We start from the raw sequence: 26,665 nt of genomic DNA, 5'->3' as shown, positions 1-26,665 counted from the left end.
TCCACTCATGATAAAAACTCTCAGTAAACTAGGGAGAGAGGAGAACTTCCTCAACTTGATGAAAAATATCTACAAAAAACTTAGAGCTAGTATCGCCTGGTGAGAGACTTGAAGATTCCCACAAAGATCAGTAACGAGGCATCACACCACTCCTCTGCAACACTGCACTGGGAGTGAAAAAGAAATCTGTTCATAGATGTCATGATCATCTATGCAGAAAATCTGAAAGTATCACCACCAGCAACAAAAAACTCCTGCCATTACTAGCATAGCAAAGCTGCAAGACGCAAGGTTAATATACACAAGGCAGCTGCTTTTGTATAAAGCAGCAATGAGCAAGTGTAATCTGAAATTGAAAACAATATCATTTACATGTGCATCCCTATCCCCCAAAATGAAATACTTAGGACTAAATCCAACAAAATATCTATAAGATCTATCTGAGGAAAACTACAAAAATCTGATGAAGGAAATAAAGAACTAAATAAATTAAGAACTACTTCATGTTCATGGCTAGAAAGATTCAATATTATCAAGATGTCAGTTCTGCCAAAACCGGTTTGGCTCAGTAGATAGAGCGTCGGCCTGCGGACTGAAGGGTCCCGGGTTCGATTCCGGTCAAGGGCATGTACCTTGGATGCGGGCACATCCCCGGTGGGTGGTGTGCAGGAGGCAGCTGATCGATGTTTCTCTCTCATCGATGTTTCTGGCTCTCTGTCCCTCTCCCTTCCTCTCTGTAGAATGTCAATAAAATATATTTAAAAAAAAAAAAGATGTCAGTTCTTCCCAATTTGATCTATAGATTCAATGCGATCTCAGTCAAAATCCAGCCAGTTATTTTACAGATACTGACAAACTGACTCTAAGTTTATGTGGAGAGATAAAAGGACACAGAAAAGCCATACACTATTAAAGGAGGGTGAAGTTTGAAGACAGACCCTACCTGACTTTTAAGACTTATTATAAAGCTACAGTAATCAAGACAAATAGGTAAGTGGGACAGAATTGAGAGCCTAGAAATAGGTCCACATAAACACAGTCACTGGGTCTTTGACAGAGGAGCACAGACAACACCATCAAGCAAAGTCAGCCTTTCTACAAAGGGAGCTAAACTGCCATCCACACACAGAGGAAGAATCTAGACACAGACTACACCCTACACAAACATTACAGGCCACAGACCTAAAGGTCAATGCAGAATCAGGAAACTCCTGAAGATGACACAGGAGAAACCCTAGAGGCCTGGGTATGGCGATGGCATTTTAGACACTCTTACCATATGATCCAGCTATCACCCTTTTTGGTATTTACTAAAGCGAGTCAAAAACTTATGTCCACACAAAAACCTGTACAAGGATGTTTATAGCAGTTTTATTTATATTTGAAAGCAACCAAGATGAGTGAGTAAACTACTATATCCAGACAGTGGAATCTTACTTAGCACTACAAACCTGAAGAGACAGGAGGGACCTTCAATGCAGTGAAAGGCTGCTTCCTGTGTAAGTCCAACCAGAGGCCATTGTGGAGAGCTGTGGGAGTGAGGTCAGTGGCTCCCAGGGGTGGAGAAGAGGACATGAACAGGCAGAGCACAGAGGGCGTGTAGGGCCGGGAAACTAGTGTGTCAGACCATAATGATGGGTACATATCGTTATCCATTGTCCAAACCCACAGAATGTACAAGAGTGACCCACCGTAAACCCTGGACTCTGGGCGGTGATGATGTGTCCATGTGGGCTCCTCTGCTGTAACACATGCACCACTTTGGGGTGAGGACAATGAGGGAGGCTGTGCTTGTGCGGGGACAGGGGATAATGGGAAATCTCTGTACCTTCCCCTCAATTTTGTTTTGAACTTCAAACCGCTCTAAACAAAATCCTGCCCTCATGGACATAACACCCAGGCCAGGCTTTTTCAAGCTCGGCAGTACTGACACTTCAGGCCAGCTAATGCTTTGCTGTGTGGCTCTCCTATGCAGTTAAGCTGTTAAAGAGCATCCTTGACCTCTACTCACTAGATACAAGTAGGGACAGCCTAGTGGGGACAACCAAAAATGTCTTCAGACCTTGCCAAATGTCCGCTGGCAGACAAAACACCCCCTGCGGACCCAGGGCCTGACAGGCTGTGTCTGGGTTGGTTATGCAGTGTTCAAAACCCGTCCCCCTCCTCTGACCCCTCAAAGCATTTTGCTAACTTGTGTGTCCTGGCTGGGGTCATAACCACCCATGTGTTTCTTCTTACCCCTGGGAGGCTCGGTAGCTTCCTCATTCCCTTTAACCCCTACAGGGTTAGCAAGGTGCCTTTAGCAGACACTCCCAGGTTGGTTAAGTCAGACAAGTTTTGTTTGGCATGTCTGTGTGTTTTGAATAGAAAAAAAACCAAAACCCTCAAAACATCTTCAAATTGGACTATTGGAATAAACTACTCCATTATCCCAATGGAAAACAGCTGTATTACTCCTAATCCTGATGTGGCAGGGCTTCTGAGCCACAGGGGAGGTAAGAGCAGAACATGCAGATGCTAGCTTCCTGCAGACCGGCTGTCTTGGGCCAGGACAGGTCTGTTCTGGTCGAGCCATGTATCTACATAACTAAGCAGTAGGTAGATTACAGTGTATCAATTTAGTGGGTTACCATGTAGTCAACTAAATGATGCTTATCCAAATATGGGGAGTGGGGAGATACACCTGGAAGTGATAAACAGGGGTGTCAGGTATACTGGTTTCTGAAGCTGGGTGCTGAGCACAGGGGTGCCTCCTCTAGAACCCTTTATAGCAACACTATTCTATGCACAGAAGGGGCTCGAGTGAGACCACGGTCAGTGCTGTCACTGAGCACACTGCCTCACTGAGGACTCTGCTGGTGATGGAAGCAATGCCCTGACCTACATATGGGCACAAGTTCATGACCTTATCATGGACCAGTATGTTGAGTAACACTGCTTTATGCCTCTTTGTATATCATAAATATTTCATGATGCTCTAGCCTGTTTGTCTCAGTGGATAGAGCATCGGCCTATGGACTGAAGAATTCCAGGTTCAATTCCGGTAAAGGGCATATGCCCAGGTTGTGGGCTTGGCAGGGGGTGTGCAGGAGGCAGCCGATCAATGATTCTCTCTCATCATTGATGTTTCTATCTCTCTCTCCCTCTCCCTTCCTCTCTGAAATCAATCAATCAATAAAGAAATAAAAAAAAAATTTCATGAGTGTTTTAAATGTTTACAAAAACTGACATGAGCACAAACAGGATGCACCCTATAAATTATTATTATTTTATTAAAATATATTTTATTGATTTTTTACAGAGAGGAAGGGAGAGGGATAGAGAGTTAGAAACATCGATCAGCTGCCTCCTGTACACCCTTACTGGGGATGTGCCCACAACCAAGGTACATGCCCTTGACCAGAATCGAACCTGGGACCCTTCAGTCCACAGGTTGATGCTCTATCCACTGAGCCAAACCAGTTAGGGCCCTATAAATTATTATAATTACTGTGATTAGAGAAATCCATAGATCGCTAAGGAAATAAACCAAAATGTCCACAGAAGTTGACTTTGGATGTTCCTCCACCCCCTTCTCCTTTTTCACATTTTCCATAATGAACACCTGTTACTTCTACAAACACAGAAATCCACTAGTAAGTTTTAACAATGAAAGCACACTTACCATGTGCAGGACATATTTTTCTGCCTCCTGTGGTCCAGATAATTGCACACGACTTGCCATATCTTGTAATGATAGTGTTAAAAAGGTCTGAAATGCAGAAGCAGAATTAATCACAGGTAGGAACTACTGAGAAAATAAATTTTATTCAATGTGTATAGAGTTCTACTCAATCACTGAACAAGTGCTTTCCATTACTATACAAAATGACTTTTTGTTGTGAAGATGACAGATGAGCCCAGTGGTTTTAGCCACCACTTTTCCAGAGTAATGACTTCTAGAAGTGCAGCCTCCACATCTGAAATGACATGTGTGCAAGGTTATCACTGCAGCACTGTTTGCAACAGCAAAAGACTGGAGCCACCTACAGGTCCATCAGCAGAGGACTGGTTAAGTACAGCACAGCACAGTTATATAAATGCACTACAATGCAGTTGTAATAAAAACTAAGAAGTGACCCTTTTTTATGAATCAAAAAAGAATCTAAGATATGTACAATATAAAAGATAGTTAAATATAAAAGAGGATGCAGAACAGTGCACCCTAACGTGTGTAAAAGAAAGGGAAACAATGTCTGAGAGAGCGGGCACAATCTCTGATGCTCCGGGAACTAGTAACACTGGGTGGTCTCTGTGTAAAGAAAAAGAGGGGCTGGAGTATATGAACTAGATGGACATTTTTTCTATCTTTTGAACTTTGTATTGTAAACTTATTACTGATTAAGTAAATATGAATCCTTCGAAAACCAGTGTTTATCACTGCTCTGCTTGGGATGTGATGAAACTATCTTTTTCAAGAACAAATTAAAAGAGCTCCTGCCTGGCTGGCGTGGCTCAGTGGTTGGGCATCAGCCTAGGAACCAGGAGGTCACAGTTTGATTCCCGGTCAGGGCACATGCCCAGGCTGTGGGCTGGATCCCTAATGGGGGGCGTGCAGGAGGCAGCCGATCCATGACTCTCATCATTGATGATTCTATATCTCTCTCTCCCTTCCTCTCTGAAATCAATAAAAATACATTAAAATAAATAAATAAATGAACCCCCCTCCCCAAAAGAAAAGTCAGCAATATTTAAAATAATGGCATTTTTAGAGCAGGACACATTAAAACTCTGATCTTGAAAATTCTGGACCAAAAAAATCTACATATACTTTAGTTTGGAGAATAGCACCTAAGAAAATAAAATTGTTAATTTTGAGTACATAAGTAGCTTAACTCAAAGGAAAATTCAAAAGTGAACATTTCTAAATACACAGAACTATCAATGTTCTTATAACTAGAAAATGCCACTGGAATGCCCATCAGTCAAGGACTGGTTGAATGAATTACGATCCACCGTACAATAGACTACTGTTACTGACACAGGTACTATGATAGAGGCTTATGTTGCCAAGGAAGAAAGAGGGTTAAGACATATTGAACAAAAAAAGCAGAGTAGAAATAGCATGAAGAATATGATCCCAATCAGACTTAACTGGGAGTTCCTACACAGGCATATAGACAGAAGACGGAGGAGTCTAGAAAAATGCCCATCAAAATGATAACATGGAGTAGATTCAACCTCCATGGGATAACCTGTCCCAGTTGCCTTGCTATGGGACATGGCTCCTGTCACTGACAGTCTACCTGTTAAGACTTCTTACAAAGCTTTTATTTTTTGACTTTTGAATAAGAAAGAGACATGCTGGGTAGAAAAACCTTCAGTGTCTCCCCCTTCTATTATTCTGGCATAAGGACGTAATGCCAAAACGTTTAACAGCCACCATCAAAGACTTAACCTTCTGACTAGACACATCCTTTAATCACACTGTCCCTCCTCTATGTCCCCTGGGCAGTGCTTTTCAGCCCAGTAGACCCAACCAACCACAAGTCAGCACATACAAGACTGAGCCACAGCCCCGGCCCTGACTGACCACCTTGAGGCTCTTCCTGTTCATTAGGTCAAACTCATGTTCTTGATTGATCTGATCCAAACCAGAGTATAAACTACCAGCTTACTGTCAGGGCTGGACTGTGGCTGACTGCTTCACAAAGTTAACTGATGGTTTTTGCAGCGATACCTACTTACTAGATTTCTTAAGATCTAATTCCTCATTTAACTTTTATTTAACTTTCTGCAATTGAATTTTTTAAAAAATACACTGTCTTTTAACCTTGGTAATATTTTGATTCTTTTCCTTAAAACTTAAGTACTAGTCACAAATGGGGTGCTGGTCTTCAAAGGCTACCTCCTGATGGTGAGATAGGAATCTACTCCGAGTGGTTCTGTTGGCACCTGGACCAAAGAGGAAATGTTGTAGGGAGAACTGGGCTGCTTGTTATTCTGAGTCCCTTAGATCCTGGTCTTTTTTGTCTGTGGGTCAAGTTGGTTTTCCTCTGCCTGACAAGTTATATTTGCTTTTTATCTTTTTTTTTAGTTGCTTTCACATTCTTTATTTCCTCTTACAAATTAACTTTCTACAAATTCTCTGTTGATTTCCTCATGTTCGCTAGCTACTCTCTAGTATTTAGGCGTTTCCTTCCTTGTCCGGTGACCACTCCTCACCCCCTACTCTTTTCCATGCGGGGTCTGCTGCCTCCACGACCAGCCCTACTCTTCATTTTCCTCCAGCTTCCCTGGGCCCTCACTGTCAAATCCTCTTCCGCTCCCCCCTCAAACACCCAGCAACAAACACCCCCTATTCGCTTTCGTTCCGCTGCTTCTCTGCCCATCACCCCGCTGTGGACATAGGCAGAGGGCACACACAGAGACAGCTGCACTGTTCACACCAGTTCTGAACCAGTCTGACCAGACTACTTCTCAAAAGGAAAAAACAACACTCTATTTGTTTAAGCTGCTCTTAGTTTCCTATTCTTTGTAGTATATGCCTTCCTAGCTCACATGGGATTTCATTTTTCTTTTAAATTTTCTATGTACAAAAACCATCACTTTGCAAACAAGAATTATATAATTGACTTATCTTCTAGCGTTCAACCACACAGCTTCTTCACCTCTGGCCTGAATGGTCATTAGCGTCCCAGTGCTGTGTTCAAACAGATCAGCACAGCCTGAGCGGCCCCAGGCTGCTCACGAGGACTTCCATCTGTGTTGTGACATGTAGCACCCCACTGCCCACGGAACGGTTTACCTCCCTCAGGCTAGCTTCCTCTGCCTCCCAGAGCAGTCATAGCACCTGCCCATCTTCCTCTTCACCTGTTTCTCATCTCAAATACCCTGTGCTAGCCCCCAAAAGACCAACAAGTTCTCAGCTGTGGTAGTTCCGAGTGGGCAATCCTGCTGCACGGTATCCCTGCAGCTGCTTCTTCAGCACCGAGAAGGGAAAGAGGAGAGGGCAGCGGCCACGAGGCGGGAATGGCATCGAGGGCCACGTCCTCACCTTGGTTAGCCTTTGAATGTTCTTCTTATAGAGAGAGGACAAGCACTGCTTCACCAGTCCCATGTTGTTGTCACGAGTAAACGTTTCACTGTGCTTATTCACCAGGTTTCGGAGTTCTGAGGGGTTATTGGTTGAATAAACTTGTGCTAACTCGTGGTATGCATTACTAAGAGGCTAAAGGTTTAAAGGGGAAAAATCAGATTAAAATGTTAGAAAAGTAAAATTTATTCAGGAAGCAAAACAAATATGGCACTGTTTTTTGAGCAAGTACATCCAATACGCTTTACTGTTACCTAACAAGTTATAACCTACCCAACAAATGCTCAGTGAAGACCAAGGATAAATTTTCACTATGGAGTAATCTACACTAATAAAAGAGAAAGATGCAAATTGACCGTACCTTCCCGACACCCACCAGCCAATCAGGAGTGATTATGCAAATTAACCCAACAAAGATGGCAGGTTAATTTGCATATGCAGGCACCGAGCAGCTGGGGGCAGGACGCTTGCGTCATCGCCATGGTGACGACACAGGCATTCCACACCGCCCCAGCTGCTCCGGGCCTCTGGGCAGCTGGGAAGGCAGAAAGGCAGCTCCGGGCTGGAGCAAAGGCAGAAAGACAGCTCCCGCCGGACCGAAGGCGGAAGGAAGGCCCATTCTTGCACGAATTTTCGTGCATCGGGCCTCTAATTTATTATAAAAAAAACTTTGTGGCACAGAACAAATAACTGCACAGCAGGTGCAAGTGCACTGTATCTGGTGAAGACACACCCATCTTTTCCCCCTATCAGTGGCTCCTTTTTCTATTGGGAAGAAAGAAGGTGGAATTTTCATTATTTTCCATTCTCTCACATTTCATGCACACACATACACCTCCCCAGGTGCAATGGGACAATCGGCTACTTTTGATAAGAAGGAAGACAAGAACAAGACAACTGATGGTGGCTGAGGACCTAAGAGCCTGAACTGCTTTAGGTATTTTACCTCACACACATTATCCTTGTAAACTGGGGCAGAGGTCCAAGAGAATGTGATTATGAGCACAGGGGTAAACTGGATTCAAACCTACATTTCTACTTTTGAAGTTTGTGGTCTTTTCAACCAGTTATGACACCATCATAAATAAAGTGCTAATGCTTGTAGAATCATGCCCCTTTAGAAAAGCATTCCTGCCCAGCCAATGAGGCTCAGTGGTTGAGCATCAACCCATGAACCAGGAGATCACGGTTCAATTCCCAGTCAGGCATGGGTTGCGGGCTCAAACCCCAGTAGGGGGTGTGCAGGAGGCAGCTGATCAGTGATTCCGTCTCATCACTGATGTTTCTATCTCTTTCTCCCTCCCTCTTCCTCTCTGAAATCAATAAAAACATATTTAAAATAAAATTTAAAAAATCAAAGTATTCCTTCTAAAACAGGGCCACCTAAAGGAACCATGGGAGTTCTCCAAAATGATCTGCAAATGGCAACCCTAATCCTGTCCTGCCTCATTTTTCCATGGGATCTCTCACACCCACCTTGCTCCCAACCGCCAGCCTGTGACCAGGCAGCCTAGAGCTTGAGAACCACGACAGGCTCTCAGGTGGAAAACACTGGCTCTCTTCATCAAGACAACATACAAACTGATACCCTGAAATCTGACTTTTGTACAGGGACAAACAGGGTAAAATTGTTATTAAAATGATTGTGACCTGCCCTGGCCAGTTTTGCTCAGTGATCAGGGTCTTGGGTTTGATTCCTAGTCAAGGGCATGTACTTTGGTGGCAGTTTCCCCAGCCCCAGTAGGGGTGCGTGTGGGAGGCAATCAATCAATGTGTCTCTCACACATCAAAATTCATCTCTCTTTCTCTCTCCAACTCCTCCCTTCGTTCCACTCTCTCTAGAAATCAATAGAAAAAATATCCTTGGGTGAGGATTATGTTAAAAAAGAAAAAAAAAAGATTGTGATCTCACCATCTTTTAAATTGTTCCATTTTTAAAAATGTGTTTTTATTGATTTCAGAGAGAAGGGAAAAAGAGAGATAGAAACATCTATGAAGAGAGAATCACTGATCAGTTGCCTCCTGCACATCCCCAAATGGGGATGGAACCTGCAACCTGGGCATGTGCCCTGACCAAGAATTGAACCCTGACCTTCTGGTTCATGGGTTGATGCTCAACCACTGATACACACTGGCCAGGGCTGTTCAAATTTTTTTTTAAATCGTGAGCATGTATTTCAAAATATTTTTTAAAAGAATTAATTTATTTTTAATGTGGTCCCAAAGCTGGGTTCTCAAGGAACACACAAGTTCCGTGAGCAGAACCATAGTCTTCACATGATCTCCCAGCACCTGAGCCAACTGAGAGCTCAATACAATCAGCATTGCTTTTCTAGCACTTCACTAAATTATAATGAAGAAAAAAAAATCAACCCTTATTGGAGCTCAAACATCTACAGCTGTAAGTCTGAAAACAGGTTCCTGAGAAACATGCTACTCCAATCGGTGATCAGAGGTGTATGAATAGGAGTGACGTTAGAGGTTCTACCAGAACCGCTGCTCCCAGGCTCCCTGCAGACAGTTAACAAATGTCCGCTAAATTGAAGCTGTTGGGAGAATTAAATCAGTATAAAATAAAATTATATAACTATGTATCATTATATTTCCTTAAGGACTTAAGAAAGCAGTTTTATTTTAAAAACTCACCTTAATGAATCTACCCACAATTTGAGATGTATATTTTGGTAGCTGTTGTACTTTTCCAAGTAATATCAAAGAAACTAGAATATACTTTTTATATGATTCCAACATGATATGACTGACCGCCATGGCAGGGGTAGTTATAGCCTGAACAAGAGAAGAACATTGAATGTGAAGACAGCATACCGTAGCAGGAAAGGACAATCAACTATAGGTATTGCCTGAATTATGAAACAATACTTACATTCAATGTCCTATTTTCTTTATAACATCTTTGTTGAGATACAATTCACATACATAACATTTTCCCTCTTAGAGTATACGACTCAGTGGTTTCAGTATATTCACCATGCTGTATAACTGTTCCCACCACCTAATTTCAGAACATTGTCATCCCATCACAAAAGGAACCCCACATCCATCAGCAGCAAAGCCCCATTCTCTCCTCTCCTTAGCCCCAGGCAATCACTGTTCTATTTATGTTTCTATGGCTTTGCCTGATGTGGCATTTCATATAAATGGCACCATAAATATGCGGCCTTTTGTGGCTGGCTTAGCTGTGAAGGTTCATCCATGCTGTTGATACCTTATTCCATTTTATGGCAGATAATATTCCATTGCATGGATGTTTCACATTTTGTTTACTCACTCCTCAGTTGGTGGGCATTTGGGGTGTCTCTACCTTTGGCCACTGTAAGTAATGATGCTATGAACATCTGAGTACACGTTTTTGTGTGAACATTTGTCTTCATTTCTCTTGGGTATATATTCCTAGAAGTGAACTGCTGTGTCACATGGTAACTCTATGTTTAACATTTGAGGAATTCCCAATTCTTTTTCAAAGTGACTGTACCATTTTATAATTCCACTGTAATTGTGAGGGCTCCAAATCCTCCACACCTCACTAACATTTATCCTTGTTAGTATCTTTTTTTTTTAAAATATATATTTTATTGATTTTTACAGAGAGGAAGGGAGAGGGATAGAGAGTTAGAAACATCGATGAGAGAGAAACATCGATCAGCTGCCTCCTGCACACTCCCTACTGGGTATGTGCCCGCAACCAAGGTACATGCCCTTGACTGGAATCGAACCTGGGACCCTTGAGTCTGCAGGCCGACGCTCTATCCACTGAGCCAAACCAGTCAGGGCGTTAGTATCTTTTTAATGCAGGCACCCTAGGAAGTATGAACTGATGTCTCAGAGTGCTTTTGATCTGTATTTCCTTGATGACTAATGTTGATGAGTATCTTTTCATGTGCTTATTGGTCATTTGTATAACTTTGGAGAAATGTCTATGCAAGTCCATTGCCCATTTAGCAATTTTTGTTTTTGCTGTTGATTTGTTAAGAGGTCTCTGTATATTCTGGATGAAAGTCCCTTAGAAACATGATCTGCAAATATTTCTCCCGTTCTGCAGCTGCCTTTTCACTTTCTCACCTGCATTTGTGAAGGTTAAGAAGAACTGAAAACTATCACACCCAATCAACCCAATATTTCACAGCAAAACTCAAACCACTGAGCCTGAGGCACTTCTTTGAGATTATTCTACAGAAACAGTCACCAAAGCACACGAGAATACAAGTACGCCCCCCCGCACCCACCCCCCGCAACCTGCTCTCGCAGTGAAAGAACAGAATCAACTCTCAGTTCTACCCATCGAGAACTAGTCCACTACCTGGGCCAGTCTGTGGTGCAATATGAGGAGATAAAGATGCTTCACTTTTTGCCTGATACAATGCTATACTGAATTTTTTCCAATATGTACGTCCTTCTTTTGGAATTTTTTTGAAGTGGTAATATAATCGTATCACCTTCTGAAATTAAGGTACTAATACCATCTATAACGGCATACATATTATTAAAACACAGTGGCTTGCCCTAGTCAGTTTGGCTCAGTGGATAGAGTGTCCGCCTGCAGACTGAAGGGTCTCGGGTTGATTCCAGTCAAGGGCATGTACTTCAGCTGCAGGCTTGAACGATCCCTGGCCCTAGGAGGCAACCAATGGATGTGTCTCTCTATCCATGTTTCTCTCTCTGTCTCTCCCCCTCCCTTCCACTCTCTCTAAAAATCAATAAAAAAATATCCTTGGGTGAGGATTAACAACAACAAAAAAACACACACAGTGGCATGGAGTAGACTAATACTAAACAATACTTGTCCTTAGGGTAAACCAGGGAATAAGTATATTTTCAGGTAAAAGGCTTCTACCTATAAATATAAAAAGTTTGTTTTTAATATTTTAACTGTTTGATGAAACTATTTTTCTAAGTACATTGCCTATCATCTTGATATTTCTAGATGAGTATGCTAATCACTTACTACACTGGGCTGTACAATGATAATGCATTCAGTGGCTATGAAGTGTGTTTATAATTTTCTGAAGAATTGAATTTTTAAAAAATATAATTTTTATTGATTTCAGAGAGGGAGAGGGAGAGATAGAAACATCAATGATGAGAATCACCGATCAGCTGGCGACCTCCTGCAAGCCCCACACTGGGGAACAAGCCCGCAACCCAGGCATGTGCCCTGACTGGGAATCCAACTGAGACCGGGTTCATGGGTCGACCCTCAACCACTGGAACACACAGGCTGGGCGGAACTGAAATTTTGGACTGTGTCCTCTTGAAGATGTTACCTGCCTACAAACGTCCTTTAACGCTACCAGCACCTTCTGGTGACCCTTCCCTAGGTTCTCTTGGTGGTACTTGTCAACCCCCACTCACGGAGGCAATGCTCAGTCACAGATGTGTGCGTGTGGTATTTACCCATTAGTATTTCAGCTCAATGGTAAGCTCCTTGAAGGTTTAAATATCCTTTATTAATTTAGTATGTGCTGTGAATAAAATAAGAACTAACTGACATCTGATAAACATCTTAAAACACTACTATTAGAAAATACAGGATAGGGTAAAAATATGTTTACAGTTCATGTGGAAATTAATACAATAATTAATAAGTAATAATACAAGGATAAACTGTTTCATGTACTCAGAGCTGGACACCTACTTCTGCCCCACTGCACTGTATTCTCCCTTTCAGACTCTAAGGAAACCTCGATTATTACACCAAGCTGCAGTGTCATACTACATATTCCAGTGGCTATTACAGACACAGAAAAGGAGCAGGGATTTTCCACTGTGCATACTTAATATCCTTTGAATTTCAACCATGAGAATATTTTACTTATTACAATAAAACTTAAAACACCACATATGGCTTTAGAACAAGACACTTCAAAGATCATTCAGTTCAAACTCTTACCTACATGCAAAGGAAGCTATGAAGGTTGAGACATTTACAACTGAACCCGGATTAGACGGTATCAGCGGCACAGCTGGGTCAGACCCCACCAGCAGTGCTCTTCCCTCCACAGCTAATGCCCTTTGACTGAGGAGCAAATCACCACCGTGGACACTAAGCATGTCAAACTTGCTACCCGCGGGCCGCATGCAGCCCACAACGAATATTTTTGCAGCCCAGCCAATATAATGGTATGTAAGAAACGTTTTAATAAAAATTTCGTAACTTAATTTTTACAATATCCTGTTATACATAATTATTAACGAACTATGTTTGCTAATGACTGATTACTATAATCGTGTTGCATTCATTTCCCTTATGCACCTTACGCACAGGCGCACCATTTCTCTCCACTAATAACAGCAGCGAATATTTTAGCAGCCGATTGCCACGTCGTCATTAGTCTTGGATTGACTTGTTTGGTGTGTGCAACAGGAAATATTTCGCTTTCAGAGAACAAAGAAAAATAGGTTTATTTGCATTACCCTTATTAATTTGTGCAGTTATTCAGTGTCTGGTAAGTTAACGTTCAAGATAAAATATTAATTTTCATTAAAATGTTCTATTATTTTATGTTAACAATGACTCATTTATTTCAGCCCTTTGTATTCAGCATGTCTCTTATCGAAATAAACCTACGTTTCTATGAAAATGGAAACTTCTGGGTTTTTTTGCAGCCTTGTTTATTTGGCCCGTGTTAGCCTTTGAGTTTGACATGCTTGGTGTACACGGTCACTGAGAAGTGGTCTTTGACAGGACCTCCACCTGGTACTCAGAGCCCGAAATCAATCCGCTCCAGGCGGGCATTTCTTTGACCACACAAGCTCAAAACACCCACTTAGAGATGAGATTACCTGCTCATAAAAGTAGAGTGCTCTTTCGAAGTTCTTCAGCCCAGTATAGATCATGCCTCCATAATAATAGTAACATAAAAAGTGCTTTGCATCGTAGGCTCCATTCTCTTTACAAATATCCATCATGTCCACGTCAAGATATGGAAGGGCAGGCTTAAAGCATTTTGCTAGCAAACAAAGCTGTGAAAAAATATTTGTATTAAATTGTCATTTTATTGTACTCTGGCAAGCTTTAGCAGAAGTAGCAAATTCATAGACTCCAAAAAGTTCAAGAAAACACTGTTTTAGATTTTCACATTTAACTTATTGATTAAAAGGATCCACATATTAATATATTACTTTGCTTTCTTAAGCATTCAGAATAAAGTAGCATTTGTTGTTTTTTAAAATATTTTTTTATTGATTTCAGAGAGGACGGGAGAGGGAGAGAGAGAGACATCAATGATGAGACAATCATTGATAGATTGCCTCCTGCACGCTCCCCAGGAGCCAGCAACCTGGGCATGTGCCCTGACCAGGATTGAACCCTGACCTCCTGGTTCATAGGTCAATGCTCAACCACTGAGCTATACCAGCAGGGCTAAAATAGCACTTCTTTATAAAGGATGAACCAACCATGAGATTCAGTACTTAAAGTTCAGCTAACAATTCACCTAGTAACCATTCTGTCATATATGCGCAAACAAGTGAGTCCTTTTTTTCTTTACTGAACTAATCACAGAAATAGATCAGTATGCTATGATTAAAAATGGAAGCTTTTTCTTTAATTATACTTGTTCAATTTCTAAACCCTTTACATAAGCGTAAGAAATTGTGCAAGTACATGGCAACGTCCTATATGTGGGTGATGTGGCACAGATGTAGACAACGTACCAACTCCCTGAGCTAGCTGTTCACTTACCACTAGAGCACTTTATGTATTTTATACACCAATCACAAACGTTTCTTAAAAAATAAAAAATGGAAAAAGCATACCTTCATTGAAACTAGAACATGTGATTGAAATAATCCACAAACCATGTTATTCATTAAGGAAACAATCTCAATACCCTATGGGGACTGGTTAAACCCATGTTATGAAATACTCTGCAGCTATAAACCACTGATATGGAACCATCCCTAAGATACTTTAAGTAGAGCCCTGGCCGGTGTGGCTGTTAGTTGAGAGTTGTCCCATGCTCTGAAAGGTTACTGGTTCAATACCTGGTCAAGGCATATACTCCGGTTAGGAGCTCCATCCCAATAGAGGTGTGCAGGAGGCAGCCTATCGATGTTACCCTCTTACATCGATGTTTTTCTCTCTCCCTCTCAAATCAATAATAAAAAACATATTTTTTAAAAAAAGATAAATTGCCCTAACTAGTTTGGCTCAGTGGATAGAGCATTGGCCTGTGGACCAAAGGGTCCCGGGTTTGATTCTGGTCAAGGGCACATATCTTGGTTGTAGGCTCCTCCCCGGCCTGGGCCCTGGTCGGGGCGCATGCCAGAGGCAACCAATCGATGTGTCTCTTTCACATCGATGTTTCTCTCTATCTTTCCCTCTCTCTTCCACTCTCCCTAAATATCAATGGAAAAATATCCTTGGGTAAGAATTAACAAAAACAAAACAACAAAAAATAGATACATTAAGTAGAAAAAAGCAAGGGGAGGAAAAAGCAAAATCAATGTACCGTATATAATTATTCATACAAATTATTACAATTTGTATTAAAAAAGAGACAGACTTGGCAGGTGACTCAATTGGTTGGAGCGCTGACCTGTACACCAAAAGGCTGCGGGTTCAATTCCCAGTCAGGGCACATACTTAGGTTACAGGTTTGATCCCTGGTTGGGCGTGTATGGGAGACAACTGATCAATGTTTCTCTTACACATCAGTGTTTCTCTCTCTCCCTTCCTCTTTCTCTAAAATCAATAAAAACATTTCCTCCAGTGAAGATTAAATAAAAAGAGAGAAAAAATAGACATATTTGCTTGTACATTCATAAAATATCTTTGGAAGGATAAACAAGAAACTGCTAACACTGGCTGCCTTTGGAGAGGGAGGTGGCTGTGAGGCAGGGTGGTAGAGAGACTTTATTTTGCCTGCTGGATTTTAAACCATGCGCAATAAAATAAATAACATTTTGCCCTAACTGGTTTGGCTCAGTGGATAGAGCGTCGGCCTGCGGACTCAAGGGTCCCAGGTTCAATTCCAGTCAAGGGCACACGCCCAGGTTGCGGGCTCAATCCCCTGTAGGGGGTGTGGAGGAGGCAGCTGATCGATGTTTCTCTCTCATTGTTTCTAAGTCTCTATCCCTCTCCCTTCCTCTCTGTAAAAAATCAATAAAATATATTAAAATAAATAAATAACATTTTAAGGTGTAAAGTTACCTGTGTTTATTCTCAGGTTCCAAGATTCCTTTAAAAAGAAAATAACTTGGCATTTTTTAAATGTCAGAAGTGTTAATTACTCTGTTCTACCAAGCCTACTAGCTGAGCCCTGTTCTATAGTTTGTATCCAAAAACTGTTGAAAATCCCCTTTCTATAGAGGTACTTATATATATCAATTGTTAGAACATATCAGTCTCCACCAAATTGCCTTCATTTATCTAATCTGATGTTGAGCAAACCTACAACCAATTTTCCATCCCCGACTCAGTCTAACCCTCTGCTGCTTACCTGGCAGAGATCGGCATGTACCGAGGTCAGCTGGTTTGTGTTCATCTGCATCTTGTCTATGGCTTGCTTGAGGATGCCAATTCCTCGCAGGGGCTGTCAGAAATGACATCTCTTTCAGATAAGTTCTCAGAGATGGCAGCACATTGGATCTTATGTTGTCACTTACAAATAAAAAATAACACTAATTGACAGGTTTCTTTGAATGACAACATGAGGTTTCCATACTCTTTCAGGACTGTCCCAATTCAGTCAGAAAATGTTTTCTTATGCTGTTTCTTGTGACATTTAGAGTAATTCAGCAGCATTTTTAAAACCATAAAGCCTTTTTTACAATGAAGATAATCAAAAGCAACATTACTTTCTCAACAGTTCATTATATTTACATCTAAATAAACAAATCATTTAAAACAGATGACAGCCTATGCTTAGTAAACTTAACTGTGTTCAAGGACGCTGACATTTTCCCCTCAGGTAGCTGGGCATCATCTGGAAATGTTCTCCAACATCATCTCTTACCTGATAATAAATTACTCCTGAAACTGATACGACCAGTTATAAAGGGACCTGATTATAAATAACAAGACTGAGTTTCAAGTGAGGTACAGTCAGTTTCAGGACAGGAGATGTGACTAAAGTGCTGAATAACTGTAAATGGTTTTTCAGTAAAGGTTGTTGGCAGTTTTTTTAACCCTCTCTTTCAAACCACCACTTACTCAGTTCTCCTACAAAATACCGCTTATTTCTGTTTCAGTCTCCTTCAACTAGTCTTGAAGTTCAATTCCAAATAAAAGAGAAACACCCAAATTGTAACTTGTGTCAATATCACAAAATTAAAGAAAGACCAAAGAACTGTTCCAGATTAAAGGAAATACAAGTTGTGTGACAATGTAGCACAAACCATGAACTGAGATTTTCTTTTGTTATAAAGAAATTAATAAAACAACTGGCAAAATGTGAGTAAGGTCAGTATATTTGCTAAAGAATTATATCAATGTTCATCTCCTGAGGTTGATCTTTGTATTGTGGTTATATAAGACAATGTCCCATTTTTTAGGCAACACTCAAGGGCCATCCTATCTGCAATTTACTTTCCAATAGCTCAGGAAAAAAGAGAGAAAGGGATAAGCAACTGTGGTAAGATATTAATATCTGGAGAATCTGGGTGCAGGGTATATGGGAATTGTTTATATTATTCTTGCAACTCTTTATAAAGCTAAAATTATGTTACAATTAAAAGTTTAAAAAGTTTTAGCAAACAAAACCCAGCATATTACCATGCAAAGGACACTAGAACAGGAGCTCCAAAACCATCACCACTGGCTGCAGGTTCCGAGGCTGGCCTCTCCCTGCACTAGAGTCTACACCCGTGGAGGGACTAGCTGTCCTTACCGCAAACGCTATGAGTATTGGAAATGACCTATATCTAAGTGGTAGGACTCTTAGTACTAACCTGGAACCTTAACAAATTAGTTCATTGTCTAAGTTAGATTCCTTCTATATATAAAAGCCTAAGCAACTGTTTGACAGTTCGCTATGACACGCACTGACCACCAGGGGACAGATGCTCAATGCACAGGCTTGGAAACATGGAACAGACTGATGAATCTCAGAGGGAAGAGGGTTGGGGGAAGGGCAGAAAGAGATTAACCAAAGATCTTATATGCATACTAGAGGCCCGGTGCACGCACCACTGGGGTCCCTTGGCCTGGCCTGCAGGGATCAGGCTGAAACTGGTAGTCTGACATCCCCTGAGGGGTTCCGGATTGTGAGAGGGCACAGGCCAGGCTGAGGGATCCCACCGGTGCACGAATCTGTGCACCGGGCCTCTAGTATGTTATAACAGAACTACAAACACTTGAATAACATTGCTTACCTGTTTTCTTTCCATAAGGGCATTTGTCAGCTGATGGCAAAGCCCAGCAACTAGATACAATAACAAAATATTAAAAATATAAATGACTAGACAGGCAAAATACATTCAATGGAAAATAGCAAAATGCAGTTTAGCTTACACGTGTCTGTTGCATATCGAATGTGCTCCCCATTACAAGTACTGATAAAAAGCTGAACCTGTGAGAATAATGTTTCGAAGTCAGGAACACTGGGCATAGAAAACTTCACAAATCTGGAATAAAGGGAAAAAATCAATTTATCTTGATATTTCACAGGGTGAAAAGGTAGAAGCAACTGAGGTCAGAAATCCATCCTACCTCCAATGCTCTGTGAATTAAATGTGCCTCAGTATTTTTAAAAATTAAGCAACAGGATCTATGAGATTTTCCTGGCCTGTTTTTTTTGTTTGTTTGTTTATTTGCACAATCAAGACACACATAGATTAAAAAAAAAAATGCTTAGAAAAGAACAACTTTTAAAAAGAAAAATTCCAGCCCTAGCCATTTGGCTCAGTGGATAAGAGTGTTGGCCTGCAAACTGAAAGGTCCCAGGTTCAATTCCGGTCAAGGTCACATGCCCGGGTTGTGGGCTCGATCCCCAGTTGGGGACTTGCAGGAGGTAGCCGATCCATGATTCTCTCTCATCATGGATGTTTCTATCTCTTTCTCCCTTCCTCTCTGAAATCGATAAAAAATATATTAAAGAAAAAAAGAAAAATTCCATTAAATGAGGCCAAATATCAGGTCTTCCTAGTATTTGTGAAGGAACTCAATATAAACTTATAACCTAAAGTTTAAAATAATATTTTCTTTTCAGTTCCAATGTGGTCAGGACGATTTATTCAATGTGAAAGCCAGTTGTTGTTTTTCCTGCCCTGAAGATAATAGGCTGAGTAGGACAAGGAACTAGAGCTATGGACCAGAAGGCTATGGCCAGGCCTGGGTGATGCTATGGTCCATCTGGGAGAAAACACTTTCTGATGAGGACAGGATGAACTGGAGGTGCTGGGAAGAGGGAGGACTCAGATGACCCATCCTGATGCCCTTGGCAGATGGTGTCTTCCAATTGCCCACTATAAACACTCGGGGGGAGGGGAGGTGCGCGGAAGGTTCGAAGATAGGTTTTGGGGAAGAAATCACATAAGCTACTACTACTGAGGCACTGCTTACAAGTCAACTTTAAGCTCTTCTTTTTAGTAAAAAAATGAACTGTCAAAACTAATTCACAATTTCTCTAAAATCTTTCAATTTGTACTTCTATCCAGTTCAGTATTACTTGACTTAACATCACCTGTCACTGTACTTCCCATTATCAAGTATGTCTGAATCAATTTCACCAGGGCTTCACAATAAATTAATAAGGCACTGTCATTTCCAGTTTATAAATAAAAACACGAAACTTGGGACCCCATACCTAATAATGGAAGAGCATAATTCAAATCCGGGGTACACAGAAACAAGGTCAGGGCTCTTTTCAGGTTTTCTTTTACTTAAATACAAGAAGAAACTCTGTTTTGTGTACTCACAACTGTAGCCCTACTTTTGCCCACCCCGTACATACACGTGAATTTGTGTGTATAAAACATGCATACTAAAAAAGGGGGAAGCCCCAATGAATAAAAAAGATAAAAGCATGCATTCTGTCCTTTTAATCAGCGAACACCCACAGTGGAAGCCTTTCCCAGCCTGCGCATCCCACAGAGCTTTCTGCAACAGTGAAATGTCCGGTATTCGCCCTGCACAACACAGTAGTTACCACAGCAGCTACATGTAACTACTGAGTACTTGCAATGTGGCTAGTGCAACTGAAACTTTAACTTTTTAAAAGTAATTTACATAGATGTCGCTAGTGGCTACCGTATTGCAGAGCAAAGCTCTGGACTAGGGGTGGGGAACATCTGGCCCATGAAATCATTTGGTCTGGCCCTGCCAAGGCATTAGGGATGAGCAGGCTAATTTTTAAGGTGATAATTTTGTATGGCTGGCAAATGATGTTATAAATAGCCAAATAGCCCTGTGGTTGGCAAACTGCGGCTCGTGAGCCACATGCGGCTCTTTGGCCCCTTGAGTGTGACTCTTCCACAAAATACCACAGCCTGGGCGTTAGAATTAAGTTTAAGTTTAAAAAATTTGGCTCTCAAAAGAAATTTCAATTGTTGTACTGTTGATATTTGGCTCTGTTGACTAATGAGTTTGCCGACCACTGAAATAGCCCTTGGCAGAAAAAAGGATCTCCGCCCATGCTCTAGACCCGTGGTCGGCAAACTCATTAGTCAACAGAGCCAAATATCAACAGTACAATGATTGAAATTTCTTTTGAGAGCCAAATTTTTTAAACTTCAACTTCTTCTAACGCCTTCTTCAAAATAGACTCTCCCAGGCCATGGTATTTTGTGGAAAAGCTACACTCAAGGGGCCAAAGAGCCGCATGTGGCTCGCGAGCCGCAGTTTGCCGACCACGGCTCTAGACCCTTTCATTCGGAGTTTCTTCTCTAAACTCTCTTCTTGACCCCTACCTTTGCCTCAGGAATCCCAGTCCAAGTAGAGCCAGACCCTCACTCTTAGTTCTTCTCAGTTTATTTATATTATTACAACTTTCACAACAACCTTAACATCCCAATTTTAATACTAAAACATCAAGAGAAAAATAATTCTACTGTAAGGTACCTGGAGTTACAAGGAACCCAATTAAAACAAGATCTATTTAACTTGATCTCAAACAGCTTAAACTTGTTAGCTGATGTGGCTCAGTGGTTGAGCGTCAACCTATGAACCAGGAGGCCATGCTTAGATTCCCAGTCAGGGTACATGTTGTGGGCTGGATCCCTGGTGGGGAGTGTGCAAGAGGCAGCTGATTGATGATTCTCTCTTATCATTAATGTTTCTCTATCCTCCTCTCTGAAATCAATAAAAATATATATTTAATAAAAAGTTGGAGAATTCAAAGCAATGTTGCTTTTGGGCATTGGTAATTACACTCAATATACACAGCCATGCCATGCTTCATCACTCTTGCTACTTTATTTCCAAGTTAGGAAATATGGGCAATCCGATGGACTACGTAAGTAAAAGTATTCAGATAAATACAAACTCTAGTGCCCACAAGTGAGATGGCCATTCATTTTTAAAAATAAACTTCAAGCCCTAGCTGGTTTGGCTCAGTGGATAGAGTGTCGGCCTGCGGACTGAAGGGTCCCAGGTTCGATTCTGGTCGGGGGCATGTACCTTGGTTGCGGGCACATCCCCAGTGGGGGGTGTGCAGGAGGCAGCTGATCGATGTTTCTCTCTCATTGATGTTTCTGGCTCTCTATCCCTCTCCCTTCCTCTCTGTAAGATATCAATAAAATATATTTAAAAAAAAAAAAAACTTCAAAATGTGTATAAATATAAACACAAGTTAAAAACTATTAGTAGGTGTAAGTAAAACGTAACTACTATGACATGACTTTAGTCGTGCAAAAGAACTCCATGTTGTTTACATGGCTTACTTCCTGCACCAAAAAAATAAAGTCAGAAAGTGCATAGTGTTCAGTTTAGAAAGCACAAAACTATCCAAGAAGTTGTCCCTTACAAAACAGCAAGGACGCCCAAGGAGTGCTCCTGTACATCCAGAGCCCCAAGCACAGTGTCCAGATGGGATAAGTTCTTTGCAAGGAGTTCCCCGCTCTTGTTGATTAGCTCACAAAGCTGAGTCATCTGCCCTGAAAAACAGGAATAACACTATGTCATTCAGTTACAGTACTAACCAAACCAAAGGTAGGAAAACGAGACTTCGTATCCCAGAGCAAGAAATACCTAAAGATTATTCCTTATATTGCCTTCATTTCAGATGAGGATGGAGAAGGGCCAGAGAAGTGAAATGAACTAGACCACCCACATCCCTCTGCCCCCTGAAAGTTTCTCCATTCCCTCCATTCCTTTTTCTGGTTCCCCAGCCAGAAATGTACACATACCATCACTACCACTCCCTGCTCCCTCTCTGTATCCAAAATGTCACCAAAGATGATTTCCTTTTACTTCCTAAGTCTCTCAGCTCCATTCCTTTTGCTCTCCCCTGACTTAATTCATATCCTTATTTCTTATCTAAACTACATCATAAACCTTCCCAATGCCCACTCTTTCCTCCAGCCCATATTTCACATTGGCACCCGTGTGATCTTTCTACAATGAAAAATTCAATCAAATTACCCCAATGGTTTTAAGAAGTCCAAATGCTTCAGCCCAGTGACTGGTCCCTGTGCCTCCCAGCCTTATGTCCTGTACTTCCCTTCACACACTTCGTCTTTGGTCATGCCAAGCTCAAAAGTCAACCAACACTCCCTATTCTCTCACCTTTATGCCTCTACACCTGCTTTTCTCCAGGCTGCGTGTTCCTCCCTTCACGCTTCTCTCCCATGTCCTCCTCTACCAGACTCATACTCTGCTCTACAATCTGCCTGGTCTTCCCGGATCCTCACCTACCCTCCTTTCCCATGGCTAACTTGGTTGGATATTTGTCCTCTCCCCATCACCTGAGAATAGGTAATTCAGCAAAAACTCAGGTGAAGAGTCCCTTCTCCAGCTTAATAATACAGTTTTACACAGCCAATCAATCAACAAGCAGCTTGATGACTCTCCTAAGACCCATTTTTCTTTCCCTTTATCACAATGTTATAACAACAAAAGTATAGATTCTAATTAGGCCCAAATTGGTACTGTGAACTAGACTTACCCATTTTAACAGGGTATTCTAATAACAGACATACCATAGGTACTCTCACACCTCACTAGCTGTCTTTCCATGACCTATTAGGTATCATTTTTCAAGACAATAATACAAGTTGAACTGAGAAAGACTGACTCACTATCACTTTATTAAAGACCTCACTGGTATGTATGAATACGCAGCATCTGCCAGTTAAATGATCGCCCCCTTTTAAGCCCACTACTTGAAATAAGTTTACAATGATTTGAAACACCCAGAAATAAGCATTTCAGTTCATTACCCCACCCCCCCATATTAAATAATCAATGCTGAGTTGAGACTTAAAAGCTGGGCCATTATGAAATCAGGAGAGTCAACTACTGCAGGGCCAAGGGGAGAGTCCACAGTAGGTTTAAGTGTCACAGGCACATTGAAATGAGCCCAACTAGAGATATGGCAGTGAAATTTCCTCTATCCCTTCACTTAAGCTCCATGTTAAGAAATTCTGAACGGGAGCAGAGAAAATAGACACTCATCCACAGGCACTATGCTGTGCACAGTGTGGAGGGCAGTCACAGCGTCCCCTTTTTCCGCCTGGCAGGCTGCTCCTGAAGTGGCGTCGTGCAGAGCATGCAGGCAAAGCTTCCAGGTAAGTGATCCCTCTGGATGCTCAACAGCCAGAGGAATTCAGTGGCCTGTACACAAAGTGAATGAGGCAGGACCCAACCCAACCTTCTAAGCACCCTGCAGCCCAGAAAACTGAAACGAAGTGTTTGTGTCCTAATGAATGGCGGTTTCTTCATTCACACAGACTTAAAAAGTCTATGCCTTGCCTGTGAGCCTAACTTCTATAAAAAATACGGGACATGAGACAGAACAGTTAAGCCTTACAACAGCAGCGAGGTAGAGGTAAGTGAAGATAAAGAGACTGGACACTAAAGGGGACTTGCCCAAGGTCACGCAGCTCCTAGAACTTTACAATCCACGGCCGTCCACAATTAGCAACTACTTATTGCGCCCGTGCTTTCACACGGCTTCTCTCTCTCAACCCTAGCCACTCCATGAAATAAGGACTTATTTTTATTTTATAGATGAAGAAAAAGGATGGTGAAAGGGGCCTTCACAGACAGCAACTAATTCAGAGCCCAGGGTTCCATCAAGTGATGAGATGAATGAACCCGAAAGTATGAAAATTAAGGGCAAAGTGATAATGGTCACAATTCTACCCTAGAAACCGAGCCTCCGAGCGAGCGCTCCTCCGGCCTTCTGGAGGACTAACATGGGCGCGGGGGCTCGCCGGGCGCCGGCCGGGGGGGCCTGCAGGCGGCCTCCTAGGACGGGCTCGCCGGGCGCCGCGGGACAGGCGGCCAGGGCACCAATCACCGCGGGCGAGGGAGGCTGAAGGGGCCAACTGGCGCCCGCACAGGCGGCCAACGGAAGTCACCGCCCCAAAATGTCAAGCGCCGCGCCGGGGTGGAAGGTGCGTCCTGGGGGTGCGGGCGGGTCCCGGAGGCCCCAGGACGGGAGCCCGGGAGTCCAGCGCACGGACTGCGGAGGCCGAGGAGCCCGAGTGCACGAGGGGCGGCTCCCGCTAGGCAGCGCCCGATCCCGTCCGGGCCTACGCGCCGCGGCCGCGAGCCCAGACCCGGGCACCGGCTCGGGATGAGCGGCTGGGGCTGCAGGGCCGCCCGGGCCTCACCTTGAGCTGAGAGCTGTCGGACACTGTTCACGAACTGCTCCAGGGCCGAGGCCATGTTCCCCCGGGCTCCGAGGAGCGAACCGGCCCCGCGGGAAAAAGCCTCGCTCTGGGGTGGGCGCCCGCTAGCCGCCAGAAAGCTAGGGAGCGGCAACGTCACTTCCGCAGGTCAAGCACCGCGAGATCTCATCTGCCTGGGAACCAGTTACTGTTTCCTTGGAAACAGTTTTGATGCTAGCCCTAGCGGGAAATTAGCTCGCTTTTCCTTTCTTCATTTTGTTCACCTATGAAATCCCTTCCTCTATTTAATGGGGAGGGTGGTCAGAGGAAGAAGCTAACCTCGTAATCCCTGTGAAGCATAGTAATGATCCCTCCTTTGGGAAAACTGCTGTTTGAAACTGCGGTTTTGAAGTTCTCTGCTATTTCTTGCTAGTCCCTTGTTCCATTAAGTCAACTCTTATTTTTAGACGGTCTCTTACTCTGTAAAAATAATTTTGTTTTTTAATTAAAATAATAGAAAAGATAAACTTAACTGTCTGACCTTGTAAGCTAGCCATCTAACGTAAGGGGCTGATACGCTGATACTGATAATATTTCCATGCCAAGTATCTATATAGATATGTACTCAAGGTTACAGGTGTCTGTATAGATATGATATGTACTCAAGGTTAGAAGCTGTCTGCAAAAATAACTTACACAAAGACCTAGAAGGATAAAAGAGAATACTCCTTCCTGTGGTTGTTCAGAATTTGACAGAGACATTCTGCTCTGAACCTGCGCATAATAAAAATGATTCCTAACTAATTGGCTCATTAAGGCCTCTTGTATCCAGCTGGCTGATTTATGATACAACACCTGGCCCCATCATTCTCGCTGGGCATAATGGCCACTTCTTCCCTGAGCCTTTGCCTGTGAGTAGAACATAGACACACGCAGCCTTGTGCTCACATCTCTTTCCTACTGCTGAGTAGCTGTATGACTTTGTGCAGGTTATTTGACCATCCTGTCTTGTTTTCCTCACCTGTAAAATTCTTACAATGACCTCAACCACCTAAAACACTTTTAGAACTATGTGTTCATTCAATATATATGTTAAGCCGGCCGGTGTGGCTCAGTGGTTGAGCATCAACCTATGAACCAGGAGATCACCGTTGGATTCCAGGTCAGAGCACATGCCCAGGTTGTGGGCTTGATGCCCAGAAAGGGGCTTGCAGGAGGCAGCCGATCGATGATTCTCTCTCATCATTGATATTTCTCTCCCTCTTCCTTTTTCTCTAAAATCAATGAAAACATATTTTTTTAAAAAAGATATATGTTGAACGAATTGATTTCCCCATTTGGAATTGATTTGTCTTTCCTCTACTTGACTCCTCAAGCATATTGCTCTTCTCATATCACCACTTCTCTGTTGCAGAACTTTGTCTTCATAATCCATACCATATCCATTGCTTTTAACCTGCATGGAGTTGCTTGAGATCAAGCAACTGTATTACTCACCTCTGGACATCTTAGGGCCCAACACATATCCACTGAAGGTTGATGGCATCAATTCAACACCAAAGGAATCCCCAACTTGGGGTGCAATAAAGAAGGAAACTTTATTCCATGCAAACAGCTCAATTTCAGTACAAACAGCTCAATTGTGACACAGCACGGCTGTGAAAATAGCCCAAATAGTCTGGGGCCAGGCCCCTCTCCAGTTAGGCAGCTCTGTTCTGCCCTGCACTGGACTGTTCCATACTGCTTTACTCTGTGGTTGCTCTGGTGAGACATCTTTGGTGTTTCTCTTTCATCTTTCAACTCCAGCCAAAGAAGCACAACCCTTCCCCCGCTTCAGTGGAAAGGGAATCTACAAAC

General features: G+C 42.4%; 1 protein-coding gene across 4 annotated transcripts in view; it reads right to left on the bottom strand.

The window, feature by feature from the left end:
* The window catches only part of COPS3 (COP9 signalosome subunit 3), a 29,273-nt gene extending 4,294 nt beyond the window's left edge, over window positions 1-24,979 (bottom strand). Inside the window, exons 1-9 of one of the 4 annotated variants that reach the window (XM_080682830.1) lie at window positions 24,812-24,973; window positions 22,000-22,129; window positions 18,549-18,661; window positions 18,410-18,459; window positions 16,537-16,629; window positions 13,877-14,056; window positions 9,722-9,862; window positions 7,037-7,210; window positions 3,665-3,751 (exon numbers count right to left, since the gene is read on the bottom strand). In XM_080682830.1, coding sequence (XP_080538956.1) covers window positions 3,665-3,751; window positions 7,037-7,210; window positions 9,722-9,862; window positions 13,877-14,056; window positions 16,537-16,629; window positions 18,410-18,459; window positions 18,549-18,661; window positions 22,000-22,129; window positions 24,812-24,866 — 1,023 coding nt within the window. In that variant the 5' untranslated portion in view covers window positions 24,867-24,973. Of the gene's footprint in view, window positions 1-3,664; window positions 3,752-7,036; window positions 7,211-9,721; window positions 9,863-13,876; window positions 14,057-16,536; window positions 16,630-18,409; window positions 18,460-18,548; window positions 18,662-21,999; window positions 22,130-24,811 lie in introns of all 4 variants that reach the window. The other 3 variants (XM_080682833.1, XM_080682832.1, XM_080682831.1) reach the window with 3 other exon arrangements.
* Window positions 24,980-26,665: the final 1,686 nt, after the last annotated feature.

The sequence above is a fragment of the Plecotus auritus genome (assembly GCF_963455305.1).
Source record: "Plecotus auritus genome assembly, chromosome: 7".
Classification (NCBI taxonomy): domain Eukaryota; kingdom Metazoa; phylum Chordata; class Mammalia; order Chiroptera; family Vespertilionidae; genus Plecotus; species Plecotus auritus.
This window is presented reverse-complemented; position numbering and strand designations above follow the sequence as displayed.